This window comes from Centropristis striata, chromosome 21, assembly GCF_030273125.1.
Source record: "Centropristis striata isolate RG_2023a ecotype Rhode Island chromosome 21, C.striata_1.0, whole genome shotgun sequence".
Lineage (NCBI taxonomy): Eukaryota > Metazoa > Chordata > Actinopteri > Perciformes > Serranidae > Centropristis > Centropristis striata.
The window spans coordinates 19,667,576-19,693,654 of record NC_081537.1 but is presented as its reverse complement, the minus strand read 5'-3'; the positions used below and the strand labels follow the sequence as shown (position 1 = coordinate 19,693,654).

The 26,079-nt window shown below is 41.0% G+C and overlaps 2 protein-coding genes across 2 annotated transcripts; both read left to right on the top strand.

The window, feature by feature from the left end:
* LOC131958979 (synaptopodin 2-like protein) lies at positions 1-11,454 on the top strand. Its single transcript, XM_059324056.1, has 4 exons — positions 1-219; positions 312-590; positions 1,154-1,542; positions 7,576-11,454. The coding sequence occupies exons 1-4, from the start codon at positions 8-10 to the stop codon at positions 10,188-10,190; spliced, it is 3,495 nt and encodes a 1,164-aa protein (XP_059180039.1). The 5' UTR covers positions 1-7; the 3' UTR covers positions 10,191-11,454.
* A 9,252-nt stretch (positions 11,455-20,706) lies between these two features.
* myoz1b (myozenin 1b) lies at positions 20,707-26,079 on the top strand. Its single transcript, XM_059325068.1, has 5 exons — positions 20,707-20,791; positions 24,087-24,253; positions 24,347-24,416; positions 24,506-24,692; positions 25,532-26,079. The coding sequence occupies exons 1-5, from the start codon at positions 20,707-20,709 to the stop codon at positions 25,764-25,766; spliced, it is 744 nt and encodes a 247-aa protein (XP_059181051.1). The 3' UTR covers positions 25,767-26,079.

Sequence of the window (26,079 nt, the reverse complement as noted above, 5' to 3'; positions counted from 1 at the left end):
TATATGTATGTTTTTTTCCCCAAAGCGACAAGTATTAATGTGTTATCAACCCCGTTCCTCTCTGCAGGTACGCAGGCGCAGCAAAGCGTGCAGAGCTGGACTGAAGGAGCATGACGAGCTGGTTGCCATCGGTGAACACATGTGTGCTGAGCTCAGTCACGCTGAGGCCATGAGCCTCATAGACACAGAGAGCGCCTCGCTCAACCTGCGGGTCAAAAGGTCAGAGATACAGCTCATCACACAGTCTTTGTTACATGGAGCTATAATAGAAAAACTGATGCATGTTTTACTTGTTGTGTGTATTTTTCCAGGGCCCCTTCTGGTACCCACTCCTCATCTGGTTGCTCTGCACCGCCCCGCTCCTCAATGAGGGTCCTGTCTCCCCCCGCAGGCCCCTTACCCTCCCACCGTTCCTCCCTCCTCTCAGGGATCACTTCCCCTCCAGACAGCGAGGCTTACTACGGAGAGACAGACAGTGACGCAGACACACAGTCACTCCCGCACCGTCGTCAGAGGCGCACACCTCCTCATGCACGCTCACCTGCACGCTATGACAACCAAGAAGAGGAGGAGACCTCAGAGATGAGCGGGTAAGGGACAGACACCTCCTGCAATGTATTCTGTCATTTCATCAGTCTAAAAACATCCATCCATCCATCCATTCTCGTCCGCTTATCCGGGGCCGGGTCGCGGGGGCAGCAGGCTAAGCAGGGCATTCCAGGCGCCCCTCTCCCCAGCCACAACGTCCAGTTCCTCCTGCTGAAACATAATGCTCGGGTTTCCTCCCCATACATGTTTTTGACTGTTTGTTGGACAGAAAGATCATTTTAAAGTCGTCCCCTTTTGGGTGTGGAATGGTATGATCTTATTTTTTTAACAGGCTCTGGCATTTTACGCACAAAGTTTTTTTAACTAAACCTAAAAGTAGTGGACAAAGGTGTGCATGTTAAATTTTAGGTTGAGAATTGTAAATGAGGGCTTCAAAACTTAAATTTCTGGAAAAATTCTGTATATTTTTTAGCACTTCAGGCCTTAAAAAGGTATTTAACTAAACAGTCGTATGAAGGTAAATTTCTCAGTGGGGTTGCAAGTAGATGTTGCTTTGTTTAGATTTACTAAAAATCTCTCTCTTTGTGTTTTGTTTTCCTCTGAGGTATGAGAGTGCCACAGATGCAGTGGTTTCCATGCAGGGGCAGTGGGAAGGTCAGTGTCTTCCTGGCGTCCCTCGTAGAGAGCTCATCTATCAGCCACCCCAGACTGAGTGGACCACTCCGACACACACCCCACACACTCTGACCCCTCACACGCTCACACCCACGCCTGATCAGGGCTTGATAGAAGCGGAGGGAGAAGGGGACAGTGGCTTCCAGGAGGCGGGGGGCTGCATCGGGCTGGCCTGCCCGCCACTTGTGTCTCCTGAACGGGCGAAAGAGGCTCTGATGTCGGGCTCCGGGAAACATCTGGTGCCCATGGTGGGACCCCAGCAGACCCCCGTCAGCGACGAGCTCTCCACAACATACATGGACAAAGCACGGCAAGCTAGTGAGTTTACATTATATCTTCATACAAAGCTACAGTACACTGTTACACATAAATAATAATAATAATGATAATAATAACGATGATAATAATAATAATAATAATAATAACGATACTATTAATACTACTACTACTACTGCTACTACTACTACTAATAATAATAATGATAATAATAATAACAATATTATTATTATTATTATTATTATTATTATTATTATTATTAATAATAATAATAATAATAATAATGACGATGATGATAATAACAATATAATGATAATAATAACAACAACATTGATGATAATAACGAAAGCAGAGCTCACAAAGTGATTTACAAAGAAAACATGCACATATAAAGTCATATGCACAAAAAATATGAGGATAGTGAAAGTACACATATAGACACATAAAACATAAAAGTATAGGCATACACAGGCAATCAGTGATTTTAAAGAAGCATGAGGTCATTTCAGAGTTGTACTATATGCACATTCAAACATTTATGAATCTGTGCTACTAAGTCAGATCGAGGTTCTTCTTCTTATGTCATTAAAATTGTGAAAAAAAAGTTAAAGGCATACAATAGAGCATTTGTCAGTTGCTGTTTGTCAACACACCCCATTCAAAGTTGACCCATTTTCCTCGGCTCAGTGAGCCAGAGAGAGAGAGAGAGAGGGAGAGAGAGAAAGAGAGAGAGAGAGAGAGAGAGAGAGAGAGAGAGAGAGAGAGAGAGAGAGAGAGAGAGAGAGATGCAGCAGTGGTGGTCGAGCGAGCTAGAGAGTTAATGAAGAGAGGGAGTGGCTTCAACGTGAACCAAAGGAATAAAACATTACTTTCCAATTATTTAATTGCGGTGATGTTCTAAAGCACAAATAAACACACCAACACTTGTGCATGATAGTTAAAATAACCTCATTTAAAATATACTTAAAATTATACCTATAAAAAAATTGGATCTATGCTTGTTCCGTTGGATTAAAACCTTTGTGTTCTGGTTGATTTGAATCTTTAGTTTCTCTTGGTGTTGCAGCTATTTCAGGCTTGAGCGCAGTATTTTTTCGTTAAAATTAAAACTCCAAAGTTTCCCTTGGTGTCTCTGAAGGCTTCAGCGGTGTAGGCTTAAAGCTGATCAATAGCTAGATAGCCCTCTAGTGGTGATTTCCTACAACTGGAGCATCCAGTTACATGTCCAGGCTGGTGGTGAAGGGGTGAGATATACCAGATACCTGCTCCTCCCCCCTCCTGTCCTCAACAGTATGTCCATCTCTCCCGTCAGTATTTGGAGCATTTGCCTCACTCGCGGTATTTATAGGCATTGAAGCTTCTGATTGACAGACTGGACGCAGCTTTGACATACAGGACACACAGCTGAATATGTGGTGTGTGAGTGTGTTTGCATGGATGTGTGTGAATGTGCAGGTTGTGGTATGTGTGTGTATCTTGCCACATGTGTGCTGAGCAGGGTGTGTACCAGTAAAATGTCTGAGACTCTGGTGCTGAAACGATTAATTGATTGATTAGTAAATCAACAGATGTTGATCCCCACATGTTTTCCTCTGCTTTATATGATAGTAAATTCATATGTTTATGACTGTTTGTTGGACACAAACGTCATTGTGGTGCTCTTTTGGGTGTGGAATGGTATGATCTGCATTTTTCAACAGACACTGGCATTTTATACAAAAAGTTTTTATTAACTTAACTGAAAAGTTGTGGACAAAGGTGTGCAAGTTAAACTTTAGGTTAAGAAATTATTACAGAGATCAGTATTGAGGGCATAAAAACTTTAAATTAAAGCTTTTTGTGGAAAAATACTGTGTTTTTAAAAAAAATTTATCTTCAGGCCTTAAACTAAACAGCCGTATGAAGATAAATTACTCAGTGGGGTTGCAAGTAGATGTTGCTTTGTATTAAACAAAAAAGGTGAAACACTTGACTAACCAATGAAAATAATTGTTATTTTCCAGCAGCGTAAGATTCCTACTGTAATGGGAATATTTAATTTTAAAGGAATAATTTTGGAAAATAAACTTCTTGCTGAAAGTTAGATGAGAAGATTGATACCAGTATGATATTTGTACGGTAATTATAAAGAATGAACATGTAAGATCTGTTAGTGTTAAGATAATAATTTAACAATAGCCGTTGTCACTTCTTCTGCTGTGGCCTCAGAATGAACAATATAGCATTCTGGAGTGTTGCCATGTTTGTTATATTTCATCCTGCAAATCCAGTTCGGTACAATCTGTAATGGACCTGCACTTATATTTGTGCTTTTCTAGTTGCTTTGCGACCACTCAAAGCGCTTTACACTACATTCACCCATTCATACACGTAGCTATCCTATAATGGTGCCACCTGCCACCATTGGGAATTCATTCTCACACCGATGAACGCAGCATCAGGAGCAATTTGGGGTTCAGTATCTTGCTCAAGGATACTTCGACATGTAGGCTGCCATGGTCAGGGATCAAACCACCAACCTTCCAATCGGTGGGCAACCCGCTCTACCAACTGAGCCAGAGCCGCCCCAATAATTATGTTAACAGTTCTGTTTACAATGCAGCTGGTTATGTATGTGAATGTCTGGTTAAACAGCAAGCAGCATCTTCTTCTTTGTCTTCTCTGAGGGCAGATTAGAAGCTGCAGTAGCTGTGTTTCTGTGGAAGTCGAAGCAAAAAAATCTCATTAAACACAATGTGAACTAGGGACGTCTCCATCAGCTGGTTTAGAGCGAATAAACAAAGCTGCAGTAACGTACTTTGGTCAGAAGATGGCAGTTTAATGTGTTGCTGTTGACTAATCTGTCAGTAAACAGTTGAAGAGAAGAGAGAAAACAGCAACAAAAAGAGGTTGCTAATCAGACAACTTTGGTCTCCCACAAGAGAAAATGGAGAGATGTCTTCATGAATTGGATTACATTTTGGCAAAGTATAATTGTTCTTTCATGTCAGAGGAAACAACTCATCAGTCATGTGAGGTAAATGTTCACTACGTCTGAACTTATTCAGAAAAAGTGTTTCCATCTCCCGTTTAGCCCATTAACTATTTTTTGAAAAAAAAAAAAAAAAAAAACACCTCAAGCGAGCTTAAGAACATATTAGGCACATTTTTGAAAGTTTTATCCAATCTTGGTCTTTCAATCAAGGTTTTATTATGCAAATCTTCAAAATGCTCATATAATTTCATTGTTGGAAACACAACTAGTAACTCACGACTGCCTCTCAGAGACACAGATAAAAAAAAAAGGGAACACTATAACTTCTTCAGAATCTGTTCATAATATAAGCTCAATTTTACAATGTTATAAACTAAAAATCTGACTAAAACATCCACATTGCACCTTTAACTCATACAGTCATTCCACCCTTGTGTTCAACAAGTTAGCAATGACTGCAGCTGATCACACTGAATAGCTATGCTCTGATGGTGATTTCAGATGAGCGAATGTTGCAGTAATGAGGGATCTATCATCTGGAACATGAGGCCCAAATGACTTAGGTTAGGGCTTAAGCATCGGACGAATAATGACTGAGGCGTTCAGGGACCTGCCCTTTCTCACGTTACACACAAACACACACATGCATGTGCATTGTCTTTGGATGTGCTGAGTTTGTGTGTCTGTGTGTGTATCAGTAGTTGATAGGTGTAAAGTGTCAGCAGAGAGAGCGGCACATCACTGAAGAGTTATGACCACGCTTTTCTCTATAAACTATAATTGGCTTTATGAACTCATACACACACACACACACACACACACACACACACACACACACACACATTCAATGACACTGCTGTCTAAATATCCTCGGGTGAGGGGTCTTCCTGTCCTTGTCTCTGTGTGTGTCTCTGTTTGTGTGTGTGTGTGTGTGTGTGTGAGACAGAGACAGGACAGGTGTTTGATGCCTGTCAGACTGACAGGAATAGAGGGTTGACATCATGCGTTGGTTTGGGTTGCTGTATGCAGACAAAGGTCTTTACATGGGCTGTGCCCTCAGAGAAGAGGTGGACGACAGACACTAAACAGTTCCCCACTCAGAGCAGAACTGGACTCTGCGAGGGTGTGTGTGGGAGGGTCTGAGGGAGTTTAAGGACACACACACATGCTCACGCTTGTGAGATGAGGGACCTCACACCTCCTTCAGGTTCAGACGTAGGTGGACACACAGTCCCGCGCACCATCTACGCAGGTAAGAGTGTTCTTCATTCACACACAGATTTACTTCCATTTTTTCTTTTTCAAATTAAGAGGAATTACTTGTCGGTGCCTTAAAAAGTTCATCAGATCATTAACATCAGGATTATTTGTCATTGTTGTTGATCCTGATGTGAGGTTAATTTAGTGAGTTTTTTTTAGATGATGTGTCTTTATTTTAGTGTTTTTTTGTTTTGTGATAACGTATTGATTCTCAGTGTAATTAATTGTGTACATGCAGAGATTTGTAGCAGATAGATTGCGCAAAAAGTAGTGCTATGATGCTTGAGTCCCACTGCTCTGATTATAGTAAATATGTATCTTTTTTTGTACTCAGATTTTATGCATATCGTGGTAAGTTTGCAATACATTCTATCTTAATCTCTGAATAATGATATGTATCGTTTCGGCAGATTATTACGGCCCTGGTGCTTTATCAAGTTGAGTACAGTCAAATTAATGGATAAAGCACATTTAAAAACAACAAAAATCATTCATATTATTATATTACTAGTATTGTTACAAATTAAAGGTTCTAATTGTATTTATTCTATGTTTGGTCATGCTAGCAGTGATGCTATAGGGATATCTGGACAACTAATGGATAGGTAACAGTATAATGTTAATATTCATAACTCTGATAACCTCTTGGAGTACCTCTTGTCCTGCATGTTTTACATCTCTCTTCGCTCCACCACAGCTGATTCAAACGATCAACTCGTTATGAACTCCTGAAGCTACTTGTTGACATGTTGATCATTTGAATCAGCTGCGTTGGAGCAGGGAGAGATCCAAAACATGCAGCACAAGTGATACAGCAGCAGAGGACTGGGACAGACTGCTGTGGTGTCACCATGAGGCTCATATTTGTGGTTATGAGTGAAATGTCTCAAAAGCTATTTGAAGGATTGCTATAAAATGTGGTCTAGGCGTTTATGTTGCCCCCAGGGTGAAACACACCAACTTTGCTGACCTCTTAATCTTCAACTCTAGTGCCATCATGTGGTCAAACAAAATACTTACTGTTATGAACAAATATCCACAAAACTAATGACATTCTCATCAGCTTTCCCTGAATTTGCCTCACAGGGCTTTCCAGTCTTGGAAGACAGTGTAAGATATCCACTGGTATTTGACCTGATAAGAAAATAAACGTTTAAGGGCGTCCCGATGGCAAACCTGGTAGATCGTGTATCATAGAGGCTTTGTACTTGTGAGCGGGTGGCTGGGGTTCGAATCCAACTTGGAGCCCTTTCCTGCCTGACTTCCCCCCTGTCTCACTGTCAATAAAGCCCTTAAAAATGGCCAAAAATATATCTTAAAGAAAATAAACCTTTTATGAGCAAAGAAAATGGAAGCAATCTCAGGGAGAGTAACCGAGGAGGGAGGGAAAATAATCTGCTAAATCATGCTAAATCATGCATGACTAGAAAACTGTTGTTGGGGTTGTGTGTTGTGTGTGTGTTTGTTATGTCTCTGCATCAGACTATAGTTATGTACTGAGGATATTCATGTGAGGGGAGCCAAGACACTAAAAAGACTCAAATAGCCTTGGACTTAACCGGCACGCACGCACGCACGCACACACACACTTTGGAGAGCAGCAGGAATTCTTTGTTCTAAATCCACAACACACACTCCTGTCTGTCACTGGTGATCCTCTCAGCAGCTCCTCACTGTGATAATACAGTATAAATCGGCCGCTGCACGCTGTCAGTGAGGGTTATCACACTTATGTGGCTCCTGCTATTCATCAAAAAATCACAGTGCCTGTTGTCGTCACTGTTTCCTCTCTCTTTCAGCACATTTATTTTGGTCTCTCTTTCCCTCTTCCTGTCTTGCAGAGCTGCATCGTGGGGAGAGTTTGGTGGAGAAACAGGTGAAAGAAGCTCGTACTAAATGCCGCTCGATTGCTTCTTTGCTGACTGATGCTCCCAACCCCAACTCGAAAGGGGTGCTTATGTTCAAGAAACGCCGGCAGAGGGCCAAGAAGTACACGCTGACCTGCTTTGGCAAAGCTGAGGGAGACAGAGGAGGGGAGACAGACGGGGACACAGGGGGGGAGACGGAGGAGGAAGGAGGAAGCTCCATTCTGAGCAGCTCAGAAGTTGACGAAGAGGGATTCTCTGCGTCTTTTGACCCAACGTGGGACACCGGTTATCTCGACCTGCTGGATAGAAGAAGCTCAGCCTGCCCGACATCTACTCCAACAACTCCGACAACCAATCACAGCTTGGGGCTGGACCGCTCAGCCTATCAGACACCAGAACTTGTGACCTCTGTCAATAAAAGCCCAGGGTTGGAGGACTCAAGGCTGGAGAGCGGAGCCTATCAGGGCTCAAGGCTGGAGAGCAGCATCGTGAAGCAGCCAATCAGTAACTACTCTGCACACATGTCTCCTCCAGCTGTGGCTCTGACCAACGGGGGGTCGGTAGCTGTAAGTCGGGCTAGCGTTGTTCTGAGCCCCCCCTCCCACACTCAGCCCCTTCCGAGTCAAAATGGCAACCCTAATCCTAGCCCGAATCTTCCTCCGAGCCCGATCACAGACTCAGATCAGCTCCTAAATGCGGGTGTTCTGAACCGTACAGCGCGCCCCTTCACCCCAGGCCCCACCCCTTCTCGTGCTACTGTCACCTCTGTGATGTTTCGCCCTCCCCAGCCCAAACCCGCAGCCGTGGCCATGGTGACTATCCAACCTACTCGTCATCCGTCAGGGCCAGATGCAAGGCGAGCGGTGTCTAGCACCTCTCTGTACATCCCTCCGAGAAATAACAACACCAACACTCCCCCCTCTGTTAGCTCTCCCCCCTCCTCTCTCTCTTCTGCGCCTTTCTCCCAGCCTGCCACAAATCCACCCACATTTCACCCTCAGCCTGCAGTGCATGCTTCCCTCTCCACCCCGTTCTCCCCTGCCGCAGCTCAAAGCACCCTGTTCTGTCCTCCGCCTGCTCAACCCTTCTCTCCTGCTGCTCCACAGCCATATACCTCTCCTCCTGCTCCCACTTACCCACCTCCCTCCACCTGCATGCCTCCCATCTCCCCGCCACACCCCCCTGAGCTGACTCAGGTCTCCTTTCATGCCCAGCCCACCCCTCATGCTCCTCCCACCCAACCTCCTCCATCTCCGTCTGTCCACCCCTATATCAACATGACAGATGCAGTGAGTCCTGGCCCCCATGCTGCCGTAGCACCTCAAGCTCCTGATTCACTGGCGACACGAGAGGAGCGGATCTCAGTTCCCGCCGCTCGCACCGGGATCCTGCATGATGCCCGTCGACGTGCTAACAAGAAGCCAATGTTCTGTGCGGTCCAGAAACAAGATGTTAATCCTAACCCCGACTTGCTGTCGATGGTCCAGAACATGGACGACCGCTTTGTGAGAACCCCAGGTGCTGAAGTTTGTGCTGCACCCGCTGGGGAGACTGGACATGAGTCAGGGCCTGAGGAGGACTGGCTGAGGTTGGGGGCAGAGGCCTGCAACTTCATGCAGGCTCAGCGGAGACCCAGGCCACCTCCTGTAGCTCCCAAACCCCAAACCCCTCAGGTGCCACAACTGGCAGGGAAGGGAGGTGAGCTGTTTGCCCGCAGGCAGAACAGGATGGATCGGTACGTTGTGGAGCGATCTCCCTCTGTTGCTGCAGCACCGTACTCCCCCGCCCACACCAGAGAGTCCTCACCCACGCCTTCACTCCCTTGCACCTGGAAGTACTCGTCCAACATCCGTGCTCCTCCACCCATCAGCTACAACCCGCTTCTCTCACCCTCCTGCCCCCTGAAAGCCCAGAAGAAGCAGGCGCCTCCAAAGTCTGGGACAGCTGGATCTAAAGGACAAAAAGCGGGCCTCAAGGCTGTGGACATTATGAGCCACCAGCCCTACCAGCTCAACTCCTCTTTGTTCAGCTATGGCGGTGGGGTTCCCCAGGACACCTCCACCTTTCAGAAGCAAGGAGGATTGTCAAGTGGTCCTCAGAAGACAGCACGAGTTTACGAGGTAAAGCGATTCTCCACGCCCCCGCCAACGTCCACTGGGCCCGCTCTCAAAGTTATTGTGCCTCGATCAGCTACGACACTCGGAGAACCACTGTGGCGCTCTGACATCACGTCTCCACCCACGGTTGGCCCCGCCCCCTACCAACCCTATCAGCCTCAACCCCAACCGTACCAACCGCAGTGGGCCACCTCCCCTCTGTCCCCCCCACCTGCCCCTACTGCTCCACTCCCCCAGCTCCCCACCTTCTCCGCCCCTCATGCTCAAAATCTGGTCGTGTCCCCGACTTTCACCCACATTCAGCCCTCTAACGGCGCGCAGGCCAACAGGCAGTTTAAGAGCGCCCCGGATCTGAGTCCTCGGCCGGCATCCAGCAGCGCTCAACCCAACAGGGTCCCCAGGCCCAGGTTCAGCACTTCCAACCTGGGTCTGCAGCCTTGCGTCTGGCGCCCTGGATCCACTGCGCACTGAACAGACTCTGGACATAATAAACCATGTGGTGCTCGGGGAACATAGAGCACCATTTTTTTCCATGTGTTTTAAGTATCCTGATTTTGTTATTCAGGGCTGCAGCTTGGAGTTTTACCAGCCTTGTTCTATCACAAGATCTGTTTGAATCGGCCACCGATGTAGCACATTTTAACACTTACATTTAATCTTGTTGACTCATTTATTCAGTGCATTTGGCTCTAGTTAAAGGGAACACTGTGTTTTGCAAAGGAAATATTGTGTGAGAAAGGTTTAAAGGGGGCATATTATGCTAATTTTCAGGATCATACTTACATTTTGCGTTTCTATTTGAACATATTTACATACTGCAATGTTTTTAAAAAAAAAACATATTTTTCTCATAGTGCCTGTCTAAACAGGCCTGTATTCCGGCTCTGTCTGAAATTCAACATTTTAGCGCCTGTCTCTTTAAGCCCCCTTTCCAAAAAAGCCCAGTGTGCTCTGATTGGCTTGCAAGATAAATATGGGCACCTTTGAATCTGTGGGTTCTCTTGCATGTGACATAGGAAGGGGAGCCAAGTTTGAATGGCTTGCTGATTTTTTTCTGACCTAGGCAGCCCATACAAAACTAATTGGGTTGTCTTTGCAGTTTTTGGGGTTGTAAGGCATTCCAGATATGTTTTTTTTTTTCATAATATGTCCCCTTTGAAAACATGGAGATCAATGGCGAGAAAGAGAAGCTGGAGAAAACTGACATAAAGTTCTGTAAATATTATGTTGATGATGATGAAGTTTAAACATAAAAAAGAAGAATAGAGGATGTGAAAAGACAAGAGTGTTGTGAGAAAAGATGTGAAAATGATGAAAAGGAAAGCACTGATAAGTGATAAAATGAAAACAATATCTGATGACGTGTAAAATGTGCAGATTTGACTGTAAACATCCTACACTACCTGTTGCCATCCTGCATTATCATATCAGAAAAACTGCTTTACTAACAAATATGAAGTAGCTACTACTAGTGCAACCCCCTCTGTTATATATACTCTAAGGATTTGTGTTTGATGCTTCTGAGTGTCTTTATTTTTTAGCAACATTCTGCAGCAGTGTGTGCTTTGTTTTCTGTAGTTTTTTTAGGGTGAAGAGCACAGCTGCCACGAAGAAGGGAAGCCTTTTACAGTAGCCTTGATTTTTGATCTGTTGGTATGAAAGAAGAGATGGATAACATGTCTGTTAGCTGTTTTCCACGGAGACATCCGGCTGAATAAAAATAGACATGACTCACCTCAGCTGTCACTCTGTTTCTGCCTGTGTCACCGCTCCCACACTGGGCCTCTGTGTCTCCTCCTCCCATTAGATTTCACCCTTTTCTCTCTTTCAGGCATTCACAGACCAATCGAACAGTTTATAATTGGTCCCTCGAGATTTAGGCAGTTGAGATTAAAGACACAGTTTTTAGAAGTGTTAGTTTAGGCATTAAAAAAATATATATATTCTTCAACTTTCTCCACAAGGAGGCACTGTAGGATTTGACATCCATCCACCACTACAGTTTCTGGATTCCTCGCTTGCCTCATCATTAGATTTTACACAAATGAATTGGAGTAACATTTAATGTAACAGTAATACAAAAAAATATGATTTGTTTCCATTGTTTATACTATTGTGTTATAGTGTATTTGGTTATCTGGCTCAATGAGAGAGATAACTAATATCAAATACATGCCTCCATAATCTAATTATTCTATTTTAGATTAATTGGGCTTCATGCAGAAAGCGATACACAAACAAATATCCTCTTATTTTTGTATTTTAATATCCACAATTTGTTCTTGTTTTGTTATCACCTATTTATTTCTGGGTTGACCAATGTTTTCTTATTTTTGCTCTTCTCTTAAACTCTTAAACCCTGTTCACATTTACATTTTACATTTACATTTAGTCATTTAGCAGAAGCTTTTATCCAAAGCGACTTACAGGAAGAATAAAAGCAAACAATCAAGGTATAGTGCAATAAGAGCTATAAGTGCATCAATAAGTGCTAGTGACAAGTCTTTAAGGAGTAGAATTATAGTGTGGTGCTAGGAAAGAAGATGCTCTCTGAAGAGCTGGGTCTCCAGGAGTTTTTTTAAAGGTAGACACACCCAAGGTAGACACAAGGTGTTCACACCTGGTTTTACCAAGCGTGGCAGCGTGGACAGTTCTGTGTGAACACACCCAAGAGGCACTGAGGACGTAGGTCTGGGCTGCATTTGGCCACATTTTTTTTAAGCAGTGTGTACACAAATGTGGTTCAGCATGGTTGGGGGATAGGACCTGAAAAAATCAGGTACTGGTTCTTGATGTGAGCATGGACACCTGGTGAATCCAAGCGCTTCATCCGGTCTTGCCAAGAAAAGGAGTCAGCCCCATTTCCACGTTTTGTGTGAAATGGTTTGCAACAGGCTTTGAGGTACGGTTTCTCAGGTTTGGTGGGTATGTGCCCAATCAGCAGTGTATTTTTGTTATGCCATCTGTATTTTTGCAATGCTTAAACTGTGACCCTGCCCTGTAGTGTTTAGGTACATCTAAAAAAATTGAATATCATAAAAAAAGTGTACTTATGTACTTAATTCAGTTCAAAAAGTGGAAATAACACATTCTATAGGTCCATTATACACAGAATGAAACATTTCATGTCTGAATTTATTGAATTTCTTCTAATAATAATGATTATGGCTTACATTTAATGAAGACCTAAAATTCAGTGTCTCAAAAACATTTGAATATTACAAATCATCAATTTTAAAAAGTATGTTTAATATGGAAATGCTGGCTTCTGAAAAGTATGTCCATCTATATGCACTCAATACTTGGTTGGGTCTATTTGACTTGAACTACTGGAAATGGACTTTTCCATCATATTCTAATATATTGAGATGCACCTGTAAGTGTAATTTCCAATCCAGCACACCTGGCTAAGACAAGTTTTTGGTACATCTGCAGTCGACTTCTCTTCATTTTTTTCATTCGAGCAAAAAGTTAGTGGAGCATATATTACAGAAATTTGAGATAATGTTGCAGCATGAGGCTCAATATCTAATATTATTATTTGCAGTAAAAAATGTCCTTGTAGGACTGTTGGCCTACAACTACATAACAGTTTAATGAGAGCCACCTAATGGCCTTGGAGCTGTGAAACCCAACCACGTCCACAGAAAGAGATCTAACCTCTGACCCCTGACTGGGATCAGGTGACAGACGGGGCTAACTTTAGCCGCTAACTTTAGTCCTGTTCAGGTCCGCTGGTAAGCTTAGCTGCTGTGCTAGTGGAAGGTACAACACACACACACAAACACACCCACATACACACACACACACACACCAAATCCAGCTCCAGCGTGCAGCAGATTCATTTTTCTAAACTAGGTCACTGGATTTTAGAAACACATAAAAGCTGTAACTGCACTTATAGTAATGACTGAAGTGGCTCTTTCAACTCTTGGCCAAATTGCCAAATTAGTTCTGCAATTCAGTGTCTCCTCTTCTCTGGTAATTCCTCTCTCACACAATTTCACACAAACACACACACACACAAGCACACACACACACGCGCCATTTCACCTATTTTTGGAGCTGTTAATCTCCAGTTATTTGGCCCCGGTGCTAAACTCTTAATTCTGATGGCTTTTTTACAATGTGATTGAGAGTGGAGGGGAAGTGCTATATCGTACATCCTGTCTCCTCCCGTTGCTCTGCCAAAGAGGCTCTTTACTCTTACCATGCTTCTGGTTCAACTGAGTCCAGGGTTTAGGGTCAAAGGTCAGGGTGTAAGGCCAGGTCACGAAACGCCAGTTCTCACTCCCATGTCCATCGGTCATGTTTGGGTTATTATTTTTTGGGGAAAAAAAGGATTTTATTGTTTTCCAATTCATTATTAACTGATCTGTTTGGTTCAATAAAGTATTACTAAAAGGTCATTCGTAATACCCATCCAGATTTTTACTGGGAGTTTTATTCTCTGATGGATTTATGATCAAGCTGCACACACATCGCTATCACGGTCACCTTGTCTGTCTAATTTCAGGACTGCACGGGTGATTTTTATCTGTGCTAGTGGCTTGGCTCTACACGATGGAAACCCTCCTGTTATGTTCGTTTCTCAGGAACAGCAATAATGTTTGTGGCTCAATTTAGCTTGGGGCATGTTTAATTATCCAAAAGTGTCAGAAACAAAAAAAATCCTATCGTTTATACTTCATTAATAACTCCATTACTAACCATTTCAATCAATATTTAGTGCAATGGTGTTCTTTACCTCTCACACATCATGTTTCAATGAGGATAATTCACTCGTTTTTCATTTAAAAAAATGCATGTTAAAACTTTTTTTTATGTACATTGGAAAGACCTACATATGAAATACAATAGATTTACATGACATTGATTTTTTTTTTATTTTTATTTTTTATAAAGAAACACTTTTAACTTTTTTTTAGATTTTCAAACTTTGAAATGGGTCGATTTGACGTAACAGGAGGATTAATCTTCCTGTCTTTGTTCTGACTGATATTTCTTAACAGCTACTAGATGCCATACTGACAGGTCATGTTCATAACAAAATTCAACTTGTTAGCAATCAGTTTCTTATTCACACATCTAGCAGATACGGAGCTACATTCATTTCGAGCCGTTTTCTGCCCTCTTGATGAATCAAAGTCCAATGTTTGCTCTGTTTTTCTGAGCAACCTCTTTCACAATGTTTTGACATTATCATATGATAAATTGTTATTAGAAAAATATAGATTATAGCCGGTTTAAAACACATTTTCTTGTCAGTGTCAGCCCACTGAAGAAATTCTCACTGTTCCAGATGATCAATCTTTGCCAGTTGGCTAAACAAATCTTTGTTTATTGACCGACTGAAACTCATAGTGACACAGCAGAGAAAAGAAGAGCCTTTGTACCCTTTGTAGGCTACTGGTTGAATCTAAAAAGCAGGAGACTGACGAGGAGCTGTGACTGACAGATAATGATACAGGTAGAATTGCTGCCGGGCACAAACAAGGCATGAAGTTGCAAAGGTTTGTTAGTTGGAGGAGGATCCATAAAGAGACGAGAGGGGGAGGAAAACACATCAACAGAACATAAATGCCCTCAAGCACATTAAACCGAGTGATGGAAGAAAGTTACTGCTGGAAAGATATTTTCTATTCTCTTGTGTTATGTTATGTTTTATGGAGACTGTAAACAGTGTGGTTATTAGTACTTTTACTCAAGGAAAGGCTCTGAATGTTTCTTCCACCACTGCTGAATAACGAAGGTGATGAAGTGTTTATAAAATATTTCTTAATTTTTTTTTTTTTTTAAATAGCCCTGATTTTTACATCTTTTTCTTTTTTTATTAGTAGTTTTTTTTAACATGTTTCCTTATTGGGTTGTTAATACAAACACAAAAAATACATTTAAAAGTACTTTACATCTAGTTTTATAATATTCAAAACCACATGAATTACAAACAACAATCTGAGCAAAATAATTAATAAAAATAATAAAAATAATGAAATAAAATAAAATAAACAAGTAATCAAATAATAATAATAACAATAATAAAAAATATATAAAATACATATATACATTTAAAAAAAAGTGTAGCCCTGGTTATTTATTATTATTATTATTATTATTATTATTATTATTATTATTATTATTATTATTAATAATAATAATAATCATCATCATCATCATCATATTATTATTATTATTTATTTTTAGTTTCATAATATTCAAAATTAATATAAAATACACTGTTCCCCCTAACAAAAAATAAAAAAATAAAATAAAATAACTATTTAAAGAGTAGATATATTAAAAAAGGTGTAGTCCTGGTTATACTGAAAAAAAGTTACATTTTATTATTACATTTATTATATATATTCTGAGCTACTTATTGTTTTTAAAATGTCATGTTTTCTTTCAAACGTAAAGTTTATCCATAAAATCATTACCACTCATCCTACCAGCCCCTGAACTGGAAACACCACACCCACCTCCCTCTTTACCCCCTACTCAATTCACCCCACCCCCCTCCCACCCCCGAAGCCAGGTCCATAGCACCGGAGCAGCCCTGCTGATAGGGTTTCACTCTCTCCGGGCCGAAGAGGAGGGCAGGCACTACAGTACACGCTCTGGGACACAAATCTACCTGGGGATATAAATTCCTCTTCCTCTGAGCCACACCTTTTTTTGGGACCTTCTGGGACCTGTGTCTTCCTTTGGATACCTGGTTTCTTACTGTAGGTAAGACATGAGAGAAGTGATGAAGTGTGGCAGCATCGACAGAGAGATCTCTCGCGCACGTGCCTTGAGTGGCTGTGGATTATTTGGCACTGGTGGTCAGTTGGTGGTCAAATAATTCTGGATCCTCTGTAAGTACAAGGGAGCAGTTACAGTTCAGTTTAATTCCTGTGGTGAGTAGATTTTGGCTGCAGGAGAAGCACCTACCTGTGGCCTGTGGAGGCCTCTGTAACTGGATGAATTAATGAATGAAGGAAATCAGAATCAGATGCTCAACTTCATGTCATAAAATTGACTCTTTCTCTTGCTAGAAGTCCCAGAACATGCTCAAGAAAGGCTTTACAGTATGCACAATGTGACATTTATTATGCAAATGTTCAATTAATCAAGTAAGTAGTTCATTTAAATATTAATTAAACTAAATCTGAATCATGACAGCCAGCTGGTGGATGACTTTCCTGTGTTCCCACTCTACCTAACACTGTGGTAGGTGAGGAATGTGGTCCTCTCCGGTGGAGTTTTTAGTCCGCGGGTATACATGTATGTGTGTATTTGGGAATGTGCTGACTGATGCCCTTCCTCCCCAGCTGTCCCCTTGAGATTTATCAGGAGCTAAAACCGGCCGGTCATGGGGGCGACGGGAGCGCCTCTTCACTCAGAGGGGCGGTAACAGGACCCACGCCCTCTCTCCGCTCCTGTTGTTGCCATCAGCATGGCTTCCATCTTGACTTTTCCCCAGAACAACCAAAAAAACACCTGTAATCTCCACTTTTTAATCCACTGACTCACATTAATCAGAGATTTGAGAGCAAATGTGTGGTGGTGCATTTATACGTACGTACCGTCCCGCTCACCACAGTGTTATAGAACATGGGTACATAAAAATAGCTCACACAGGACTGAATCCCAGGCTAGGAAATGAGCTTCAATTACAGCGGATGAAAAGCAATTACATTAACTGTCTCCCTGTAGACGGGCCCTGCAGCTTTTTCTCTTGTACTGGGACTCACCTCCAGCCTTCCATAATTGCTTTCGACCTGTGCAGTAGACAGCGACATACTGCCGGCACCCATTTGAGTGGTTAGTCAAGAGAGACACGAGCTGCCACCGGGAATTAGTGTCCTCAGGGGCACGCGGGGGGCCATGCACAGTGTATAAAGTGTGCTTAAGTTAATTAGGGAGCCCAGCGAGGTTCCTGCTGGAGCTGGAGCTTGAATTCTGGACATGATGTGCAGCTTCATCAAACAGAAACATATCTTGGAAATCTATTTAGATGTTCTTGTGAAATATTAATGGAAAATTTGTTGGATCAAATTTCACTGCTGCTAAATTTGTCATGTGGGAGACCCCCGAGAGACCAAACACATTTGAGCATCTGGGGAATAATTCTTAATGATTGTTTAAGTCTCTCTTGTGGTTTAAGATCAATTCAAGTCATTTGTTTTTATAGAAAATTAGGATTAAATAATACAATTTAATACAAGTGAAATGCACAAAGTGAATGTATGGTCGTGATAATAATGAGGGAGTGCTATAAATCCACTTTATCTGACATGAATTTCTAAATTGGATTGTCGTGTTTCCATCAACAAATTTCAAATTGCATTTTGAAGATTTGCATAAGAAAAGCTTGATAGAAACACCAAAATTCGATAAAACATAAAATAAAGGTTTTAAGGCTCGCTTGAGGTGGTTTTGGTCTTTTTCTAAAAATAGCTAATGTGCTAAACTGGAGATGGAAGCACTTTTTCCGAATAAATTCTTAAGTAGCAAACATTTAACTCTCATAACTGATCATCTGTTTCCTCTGACATGAAAGAACAATTATAAGTTGCCCAGTTAAATCCATTTTCCATTTTCTCTCATGGGTGCTTCTTTTTTGTTGTTGTTTCTCCCGTTTACTGACGGATTAGCCTACAGCAACACATTACACTGCCATCTTCTGACCAAATTACGTCACTGCAGTTTTGTTTATTCGCTCTAAACCAGTTGATGGAAATGTATGGAGCTAGATCAGGGTCAAAAGTTTTGTACTTACTAAACTAAACTATACTAAAATCTGAAACTGAAATTTCAAGTTTTGATATTGAATTTTGAAAAATACACCAACGTATTCAAAATATCAACTCTGCAAATTCTTTAATTTCTTCAGATTTTATGTTTTCAAGTACAAAACTTTTGATCCTAATCTAGCTCCATAGAAACGTCCCTAATTCAAATTTCGAATTTCGTTTCAAAAGTTGCTTCGACTTTAATAGAATAACGGCTAATGAGCTGCAATATCGTGTTCCCACCCAAAATATCTGCCTGACCTGACCAGAGAGTTACTGATCACCTGATGAATGTAAATCATAATTACTCTTCCTCTTTAAGCTTAGTTCAAAAGTTTTGAAACTCCCCAACAAAAGCCCTGGATCAGGAGTAAATTGGTACTTGAGTACTGTAAACTGTCTAAAGACACAAGAGAGGCTCGCTGATGTGAAATATCTGGACGTGTCAGGGAACCACAACCATTGAGAGCCAAAGACTCGGGTTGAGGGTAGAGTTGTCACGATACTAAAATTTTCAACTCGATACCGATAATCAGGAAAATATTTAATACTCGATACCATTTTCAATACCACAAGGATAAAGACAAAGACCCCAAAATTTAACAGAAATATTTTTATTAACAAGTAAAATGCAACATGTAAAAATGAACAGAACCACAGGTTAAATATTTATAATAAAAAACAGTTGTGCGAAAAGAAAATGCAACTATGGTAACAAGCTTCAGGTCTGAGGAAATGCAAAAAAATAAATGAATACAATAAACAATAACAATTAGAACAATATTTTCGGCTGTGTGTGTTGCTGTTTGGTTGCAGGTCGACTTTTCTCTGCTTCATTCTGGGAAAATAACACTTTTCAGTCACCAACATTTATGTAAACTTATTAACTCTATGCTTATGTATACTGACACTGTGTATACTGTGGGTATTGATACTTTTGAAAATGAGTATCGTATCCAGATACAACGTTTTAGTATCGATACTTTTTTGAGTATTGATACTTTTGACAACCAGTTGAGGGACGGTTCGTCTGTGTATATAAACACTAAAGATGGGTTGAAACAGGCTTTTTCAACAGGCATCACTACAAGGAAGACTGATTGGAGACATACTTGTCAGGGATTCCTCCTGGAGAAAGATCTTGCAGTGTGTGACCCCCTGTCCCCTGTCAGTCATGTGGTGTGAAAACCACAACGACTTCAAGACTCCAGATCACAAGACAACAAGTTGTGTAGTGTGAACACTACACCAATGTGACGACTTTGACAGTCATGTAATGTGATCTGGGCATTAGCTCTGTTTTTGGTCTCCACCTACTGCTATGGGAGATATCTGTGTCCAGCTTTAGCGGCTAAATGCAACACTATGTTCACCAGCTGGTCGCTCACTTTGTCAGTTGTTTGGTGCTGAGCAGGTAGTTGACAGTGATTATAAAACCAAAACAATTAGCTGAAAGACAAACATGCTGGTGAAGGTCAGGTGATTATTCTTGGTTGGTTTAGCTTGGTTTAAGAGAAACTTTTTTAATTTCTGGTGAAGGTGAAAGTTTAAAAAAACATAAAATACAAACTTCCCCTGAACAAAAAAAAGTTATAAAAAGTTATAATTAAAAAATAATAATGAATAAGAAATTTGATACATTTAATTTTTTTTAAAATAAAATACAAACTGTTCCTCCCAACAATGAATAAAAAAATAGAATAAAAAATAGATACATTTTAAATTTAAGTGAAGCCCTGGTCCTTTTTTCCCCCTTTTTAAACATGTATCTTTATTGAATTCTTAATACACAAAAAAATGTACATTTAAAAGTTATATTATACAATTCAAACTGTTCCCCAACAAATTAAAAAAATAAAAAATAAAATAATAATAATAATAATAATAATAATTAAAAGAATAGATCAATTTAAAAAAAAAAGTGTAGCCCTGGTTATTCTAAAAAAAGAAAATTGACATATTTATGATATATATTCTGAGCTATTTATTGTCTTTAAAATTTCACGTTTTCTTTCACATTCTTGAACTTGAAAGTGACATTTAAGGCTGTGAGATACAGTTAAAAGGTCCAGAGAGGCTACTCAGTAGATAATATTAATAAAATACATGTTTTAAGTATATTTTCAGACTTAAATCATTGTCTATAAATGGTAAATGGTGCTGATAATTATTACTATAAAGTCATTATTTCTGTGTTCTGTCTTTTAGCCATGCCTCTCCCTACTGAAGTCCCTTCTAACAAGAGGAAGAAGGCCAACAAGATCATCACTGACCTGTCCAACGTCAGCCAGAATGGTACAGCACACACACACACACACACACACACACACACACACACACACACACACACACACACACACACACACACACACAAAACAGCATATCAATCACATGTTCACACATATACGGGCGAAACATTTTGCTGGTCATTTCCATGCTCACTCCTCGAAGACCTTCCTCTATCTCCCCTGTGATCTGATTATCCGGCCCAGTAAATGTCAAATCCATTTGTAAGTTTCACTCCGTGGTGTCTGCAATCTGCATAGTCCATGTGTGTAAACTGAACTGGCTGGGTGTAAATCGTTGCATGTGGTCTTGTGATACAAAGAAATAACAACACACACACACAAGCGCACACACGCACACATGCACACACACACTAGCTTCCAAGCGGTAACACAATATCTAACATGCATGCGGCATCTCCTGGAGGGTTGTGGGTCATTATCAGATGGCAGAGCAGCCACAAATCTGTCACCATTGGAGGCAACACAAAATACCAGACGGTGATTCTGCTCCCATCATTTTTGTTTCAGGCGCCTAAAATGAATTCAACTTGTGGAAAACGTTGAAAATGCTGCATATATAATCCAATATAGATGGGACAGATACTGCAGATACTTTTATTGATAGCTGAAAAATGGTAACTGTGACCTAGAAGGATTTAAAACCACAAACTGTAACTCAGACTGGTTGAAACAGATTTTCACAATGGAATGAATGACTGCAAGAAAATGGTATTGTTATGTTCAAATGCACTGTAACGGACATTATTTTTCTTGTTTTTATTTTCTCAAATTAAAATAAATTAAGTATTTAACTTATTTTAAATTGGTTTGTAAATGCCTTTTCCCCTCTTTCTTTTCTTGTTGTCCTTTCTCTTATTTAATTAAATGTATTTATTAATTTGTTTTATTTTTTGTATCTTGTATCTACCTTGTATCTATTTGAATTGTTTTCTTTCTTCCTTGTTATTTTCTCTTATGTAATTAATGTTTTAATTTGTTTGAAGTGCTCTTTCTTTCTTAAATCAACTAATTAATTTAATTTATTTTTTATGTTGAAATATCCTCTTCTATTAAAAATGAAAAAAGACAAATCCATAATAATATAATATAACATAACATAACATAACATAACATAACATAACATAACATAACATAACATAACATAACATAACACAACATAATATAATATAATATAATATAATATAATATAATATAATATAATATAATATAATATAATATAATATAATTTTAAATCGATATTTTATACAATATAATATAAAAATGATACCTGTTTATCTTGGACATGTTAGCATTTAGCTCAAAATCACTGCAAGCATGTCTGTAGTCTTATTTGAAAATGTTGTGTTTCCATCCTTTACTTGTTGCATAATATATGATCAACCACAATATATTCTCACGCAATCCCTGAGCATGCAATCTGCAATCTGAGCATGCTCTGAGTGTCTGTGCACATGCTTATATCTGTCATTCAACAATCTGTTCATGTCTTTCCCCATTTGTGTCCTTTGCTGTTTTCGTTTCCTCTCCTTCTGCTGTCACATCTGCAGCCACATCTGCATCTCTACCAGTTTGTTTTCAGTCAGTCAGGAGCTTACCCTGCTTATCCCTTATTTTTCTCCAGTTAATGCCCACTCATCCGTCCATCATCCCCGCCACTGTGTCGCTCTGACATTTGTCCCATGCCTGTATGCTGTCCGTCTGTCCACCTCCTGCCTCTGTCAGTCTGTCCAATTTCTTCCGAGTCAGCAGCCAGCTCCAGTTTCACATTCTTCTGAATTAACACTCTAATCAATATCCCCATGGGAGAGTTCACTCTGCTCAGCAGCCTCAATTATTCTCTCTCTCTCTCTCTCTCTCTCTCTCTCTCACACACACACACATACACACACACACACACACACACACACACACACACACACACACACACTTAACACACACCCACTTGCACAAGTCTGATTTACGAGGTACCGCTAACAGCTCTCTGCAGCATTGCAATGCCAACTCCCCGCTTTATAGATGTGTTCGTGCGTGTGTGTGTGTGTGTTGGTTTATGGCTGGACTCCAGGTGTTATGAGTGATATCAGAGTGTATGTGGTGGATGAGAAGAGTGTTTTATGAGGAGCTCTGTGGAGCAGTAAAATCCATCAGATCTCTCCATCACTGTGAGAGAAGAGGAGAGAAAGAGAGAGAGAGAAAGAGAAAGAGAGAGAGGGAGGGAGGCCGTGTGTTATAAGGATTTCCCTCCATAAACTGCTCTACCAGAAAACCTGCCGTGACATTCCCCAGTGCACGCTTTTCTTCCATATTGCTTTGGCCTAGTAACCCCTACAACTCCCCTGGTTACACACACACACACACACACACACACACACACACACACACACACACACACACACACACACACACACACACATACACACCCTCCAACGCCGTGCAACAGGTTTCAACTGTAAATCATCAGAAAACAGAAGCCGGAGGATAAAAACACATCCTTTACAGTCTTATACATCCGTCATTTAATATCACATATATAGAGGAACCCATCTTTGAATTTACCAAATGGATTTAGATAATAAGAGAAAGCCCAGCTCAGAGAGTGCATTCTACTTCCGCCAAGACTTTAAAGCTCCCATGTTTTAAAAAATGCTGAAATATTCCTTTAAAATTTTTTTAATTTGCACCAAAAACTTAACATTTAAATCACATAATTTTCAACCAAATTTCAATTAAAAACTGTTTTTACATTTCCCACTGACTAATAAACAGAAAATTGCACAACAAAAATGTGGCAATATAATTGCATACTGCTTTCTTTCTTTCTTTCTTTCTTTCTTTCTTGTTCTTTTCTCTTATTTAAATAAATAATGTCACTTATTTTACATTTTAAAAAACATTTGTAAATGTCTCTTTCTTTCTTTCTTGTTATTTTCTCTTATTTAATAAAATTAATTATTTCACATTTTACATTTTCAAAAACACAGAAATAATTACAAATCCATATAATATAATATAGTATAATATAATATAATATAATATAATATAATATAATATAATATAATATAATATAATATAATATAATATAATATAATTATCAATATATTTTAGATCAAACGATTACCACTACCATTCAATAATAAAATGCAGCTTTTTATATCATGCAATTTATATCTTGTTGCAAAGGGGTTAAACCACAGCAATTTCTACCCCTACATTTTCTCCGCCTGCACCCACCTGCAGTTCCATATTTAGTCCCTTCATCTTGTCCTCCCTCCTCCTGTCAGATGATGAGTCAGACCCCGAGGGCGCTGAGCTCGACCTGGGCACGAAGATCAAGACGCCCAAGGACGTGATGCTGGAGGAGCTCTCCTTAAACTCCAACAAGGGCTCCAAGATGTTCAGGAAGAGGCAGCAGAGAGTTGAAAAGTTCATTGTGACCAACGAGAACCAGGTAAGAGAGAAGAAGAGACAGGCTGTGTGTGTGTCTGTGGACAGGCTGTGTGTGTACTGATCAGATTATAGCTTTCCTTATTTTGTCTTCCAGCTGAACCTTGAGAACCTGCTGATGTGCCCTCCCCCCGTCCCTCCGAAGCCTGAGATGCCAAAGGAGGAAGGTGTGTTCACAGATCTTATATTTTCTCAGTATCTCTTTCTGTGAAGATTATGAGTTTAATCTCCCTTTTAATGGCCCTGTGTGTCTCAGTGGAGGAGAATTTGGTGGATTTGCAGGCGGAGAAGGAGAGGAGAAGGAAGGAGTATACACGCACCTACGTCTCCCCGTGGGAGCGGGCCATGAAGGGCAATGAGGAGCTGACAGCCACCATGAAGGCCTCCATGCCGGGACCCATCTACCTGCACCAAGACCTGCCCCTGTACAAGAGCTTCAACAGGTACACACTAACAAACAAATCACTATCTCATAATGACCACTACAGCTACTAGTAATATTTGTTCAATAAACCACCCATGCAACCAGAAAACAATGTTTAACATAGGAAATCCACTTTATAGACGTGTTTTGACTGAGTACTTTTTGGAAAGCGGCTGACTGTTTTGACTACGCCCACTAGTTAGTTCCCCTCTGTCTCTGAGCCCATACAGGTACTTTTGTAGCGGCTGACCAACAAAGTTCAAATGTGACAACAGACCAACGCGGCAAGCAGTGTTGCCAACTTAGCGACTTTATCCCAATATTTAGCGACTATTCAGACCCCTCTAGCGACTCTCAAAAAAGCAACTAGCAAAAAATCTAGCAACTTTTTCTGGTGTTATTGGAGACTTTTGGAGACTCGTTCCTACACTTTTTAGCAGATGCCATCCCAAAGCAATCACAAGTGGCCCAGTCCTCCAGCAGCATTCTCTCCCAGCTGCAGTCAGAGCAGTTAACCCCTCAGCGTCCAGTTTGCACCAGTCTGCAAATGAATCACACATGCGCAAAGTCGCTGCCTCAACCGTATCCAGTCAGCAGTGACTAGTTAGTAGCGGCTCAGAAAGTCACTACCTGGGCCGCTAACCGGTGAAGTTGGGTGGATCTTTGGCGAATCATCTCTCCCAAGCCACACCCATAGCAGCTTACTAAAGGGAAAAGTACCTCATGGAAACGCACCTTATGTCAGGCTTTATCTTGTCCTGATTTGTAGAACATTTAATTACATACAGCATGTTGATGTTATGTTCTTGCAAGAGAAGCTCATCCTGGCGTTCCTATCTCCTCCTCCTCTCTCTCCAGGACGGCGCTGCCATTTGGCGGCTTCGACAAGGTGCCCAAGATGTTGACCTTCGAGCTCCCGGAGTTCAACGACGCCTCCGAGGACGTGGAGCCCCTGCCGAGCCTGCAGGCTGACATCCGCTCACGCCCCTCGTTCAACCGCACGCCCATCGGCTGGGTCTGCAGCGAGGACAACTCAAACCTCCACATGGAGCTGGACAACATGCCCTTCGACGGAGAGACAGACGACCTGTGAACACACATAAACACACGCACATGAAGGATACAGCCTCACACATGAGTGTATACATGAGAGCATTTCACAGCTCATAACTTACACCACGTACACTGACTGCATAAACACTTAGAACTGCTGAGGCTCCAAGGAACACATGTTAAAATGTACTTTAATGGAAATGAAATGAACAGAAAAGATTTAAACTGACTTTGTGCTTTCTAATCCCTTCATCCCCAGCTATGATTGAGTCTTACTATGATTTTGCATACTGTGAGCTAACATGAGGCCTGTGTGAATAGAAACAGATGAACACTCTGCACTCTTTAAAGAA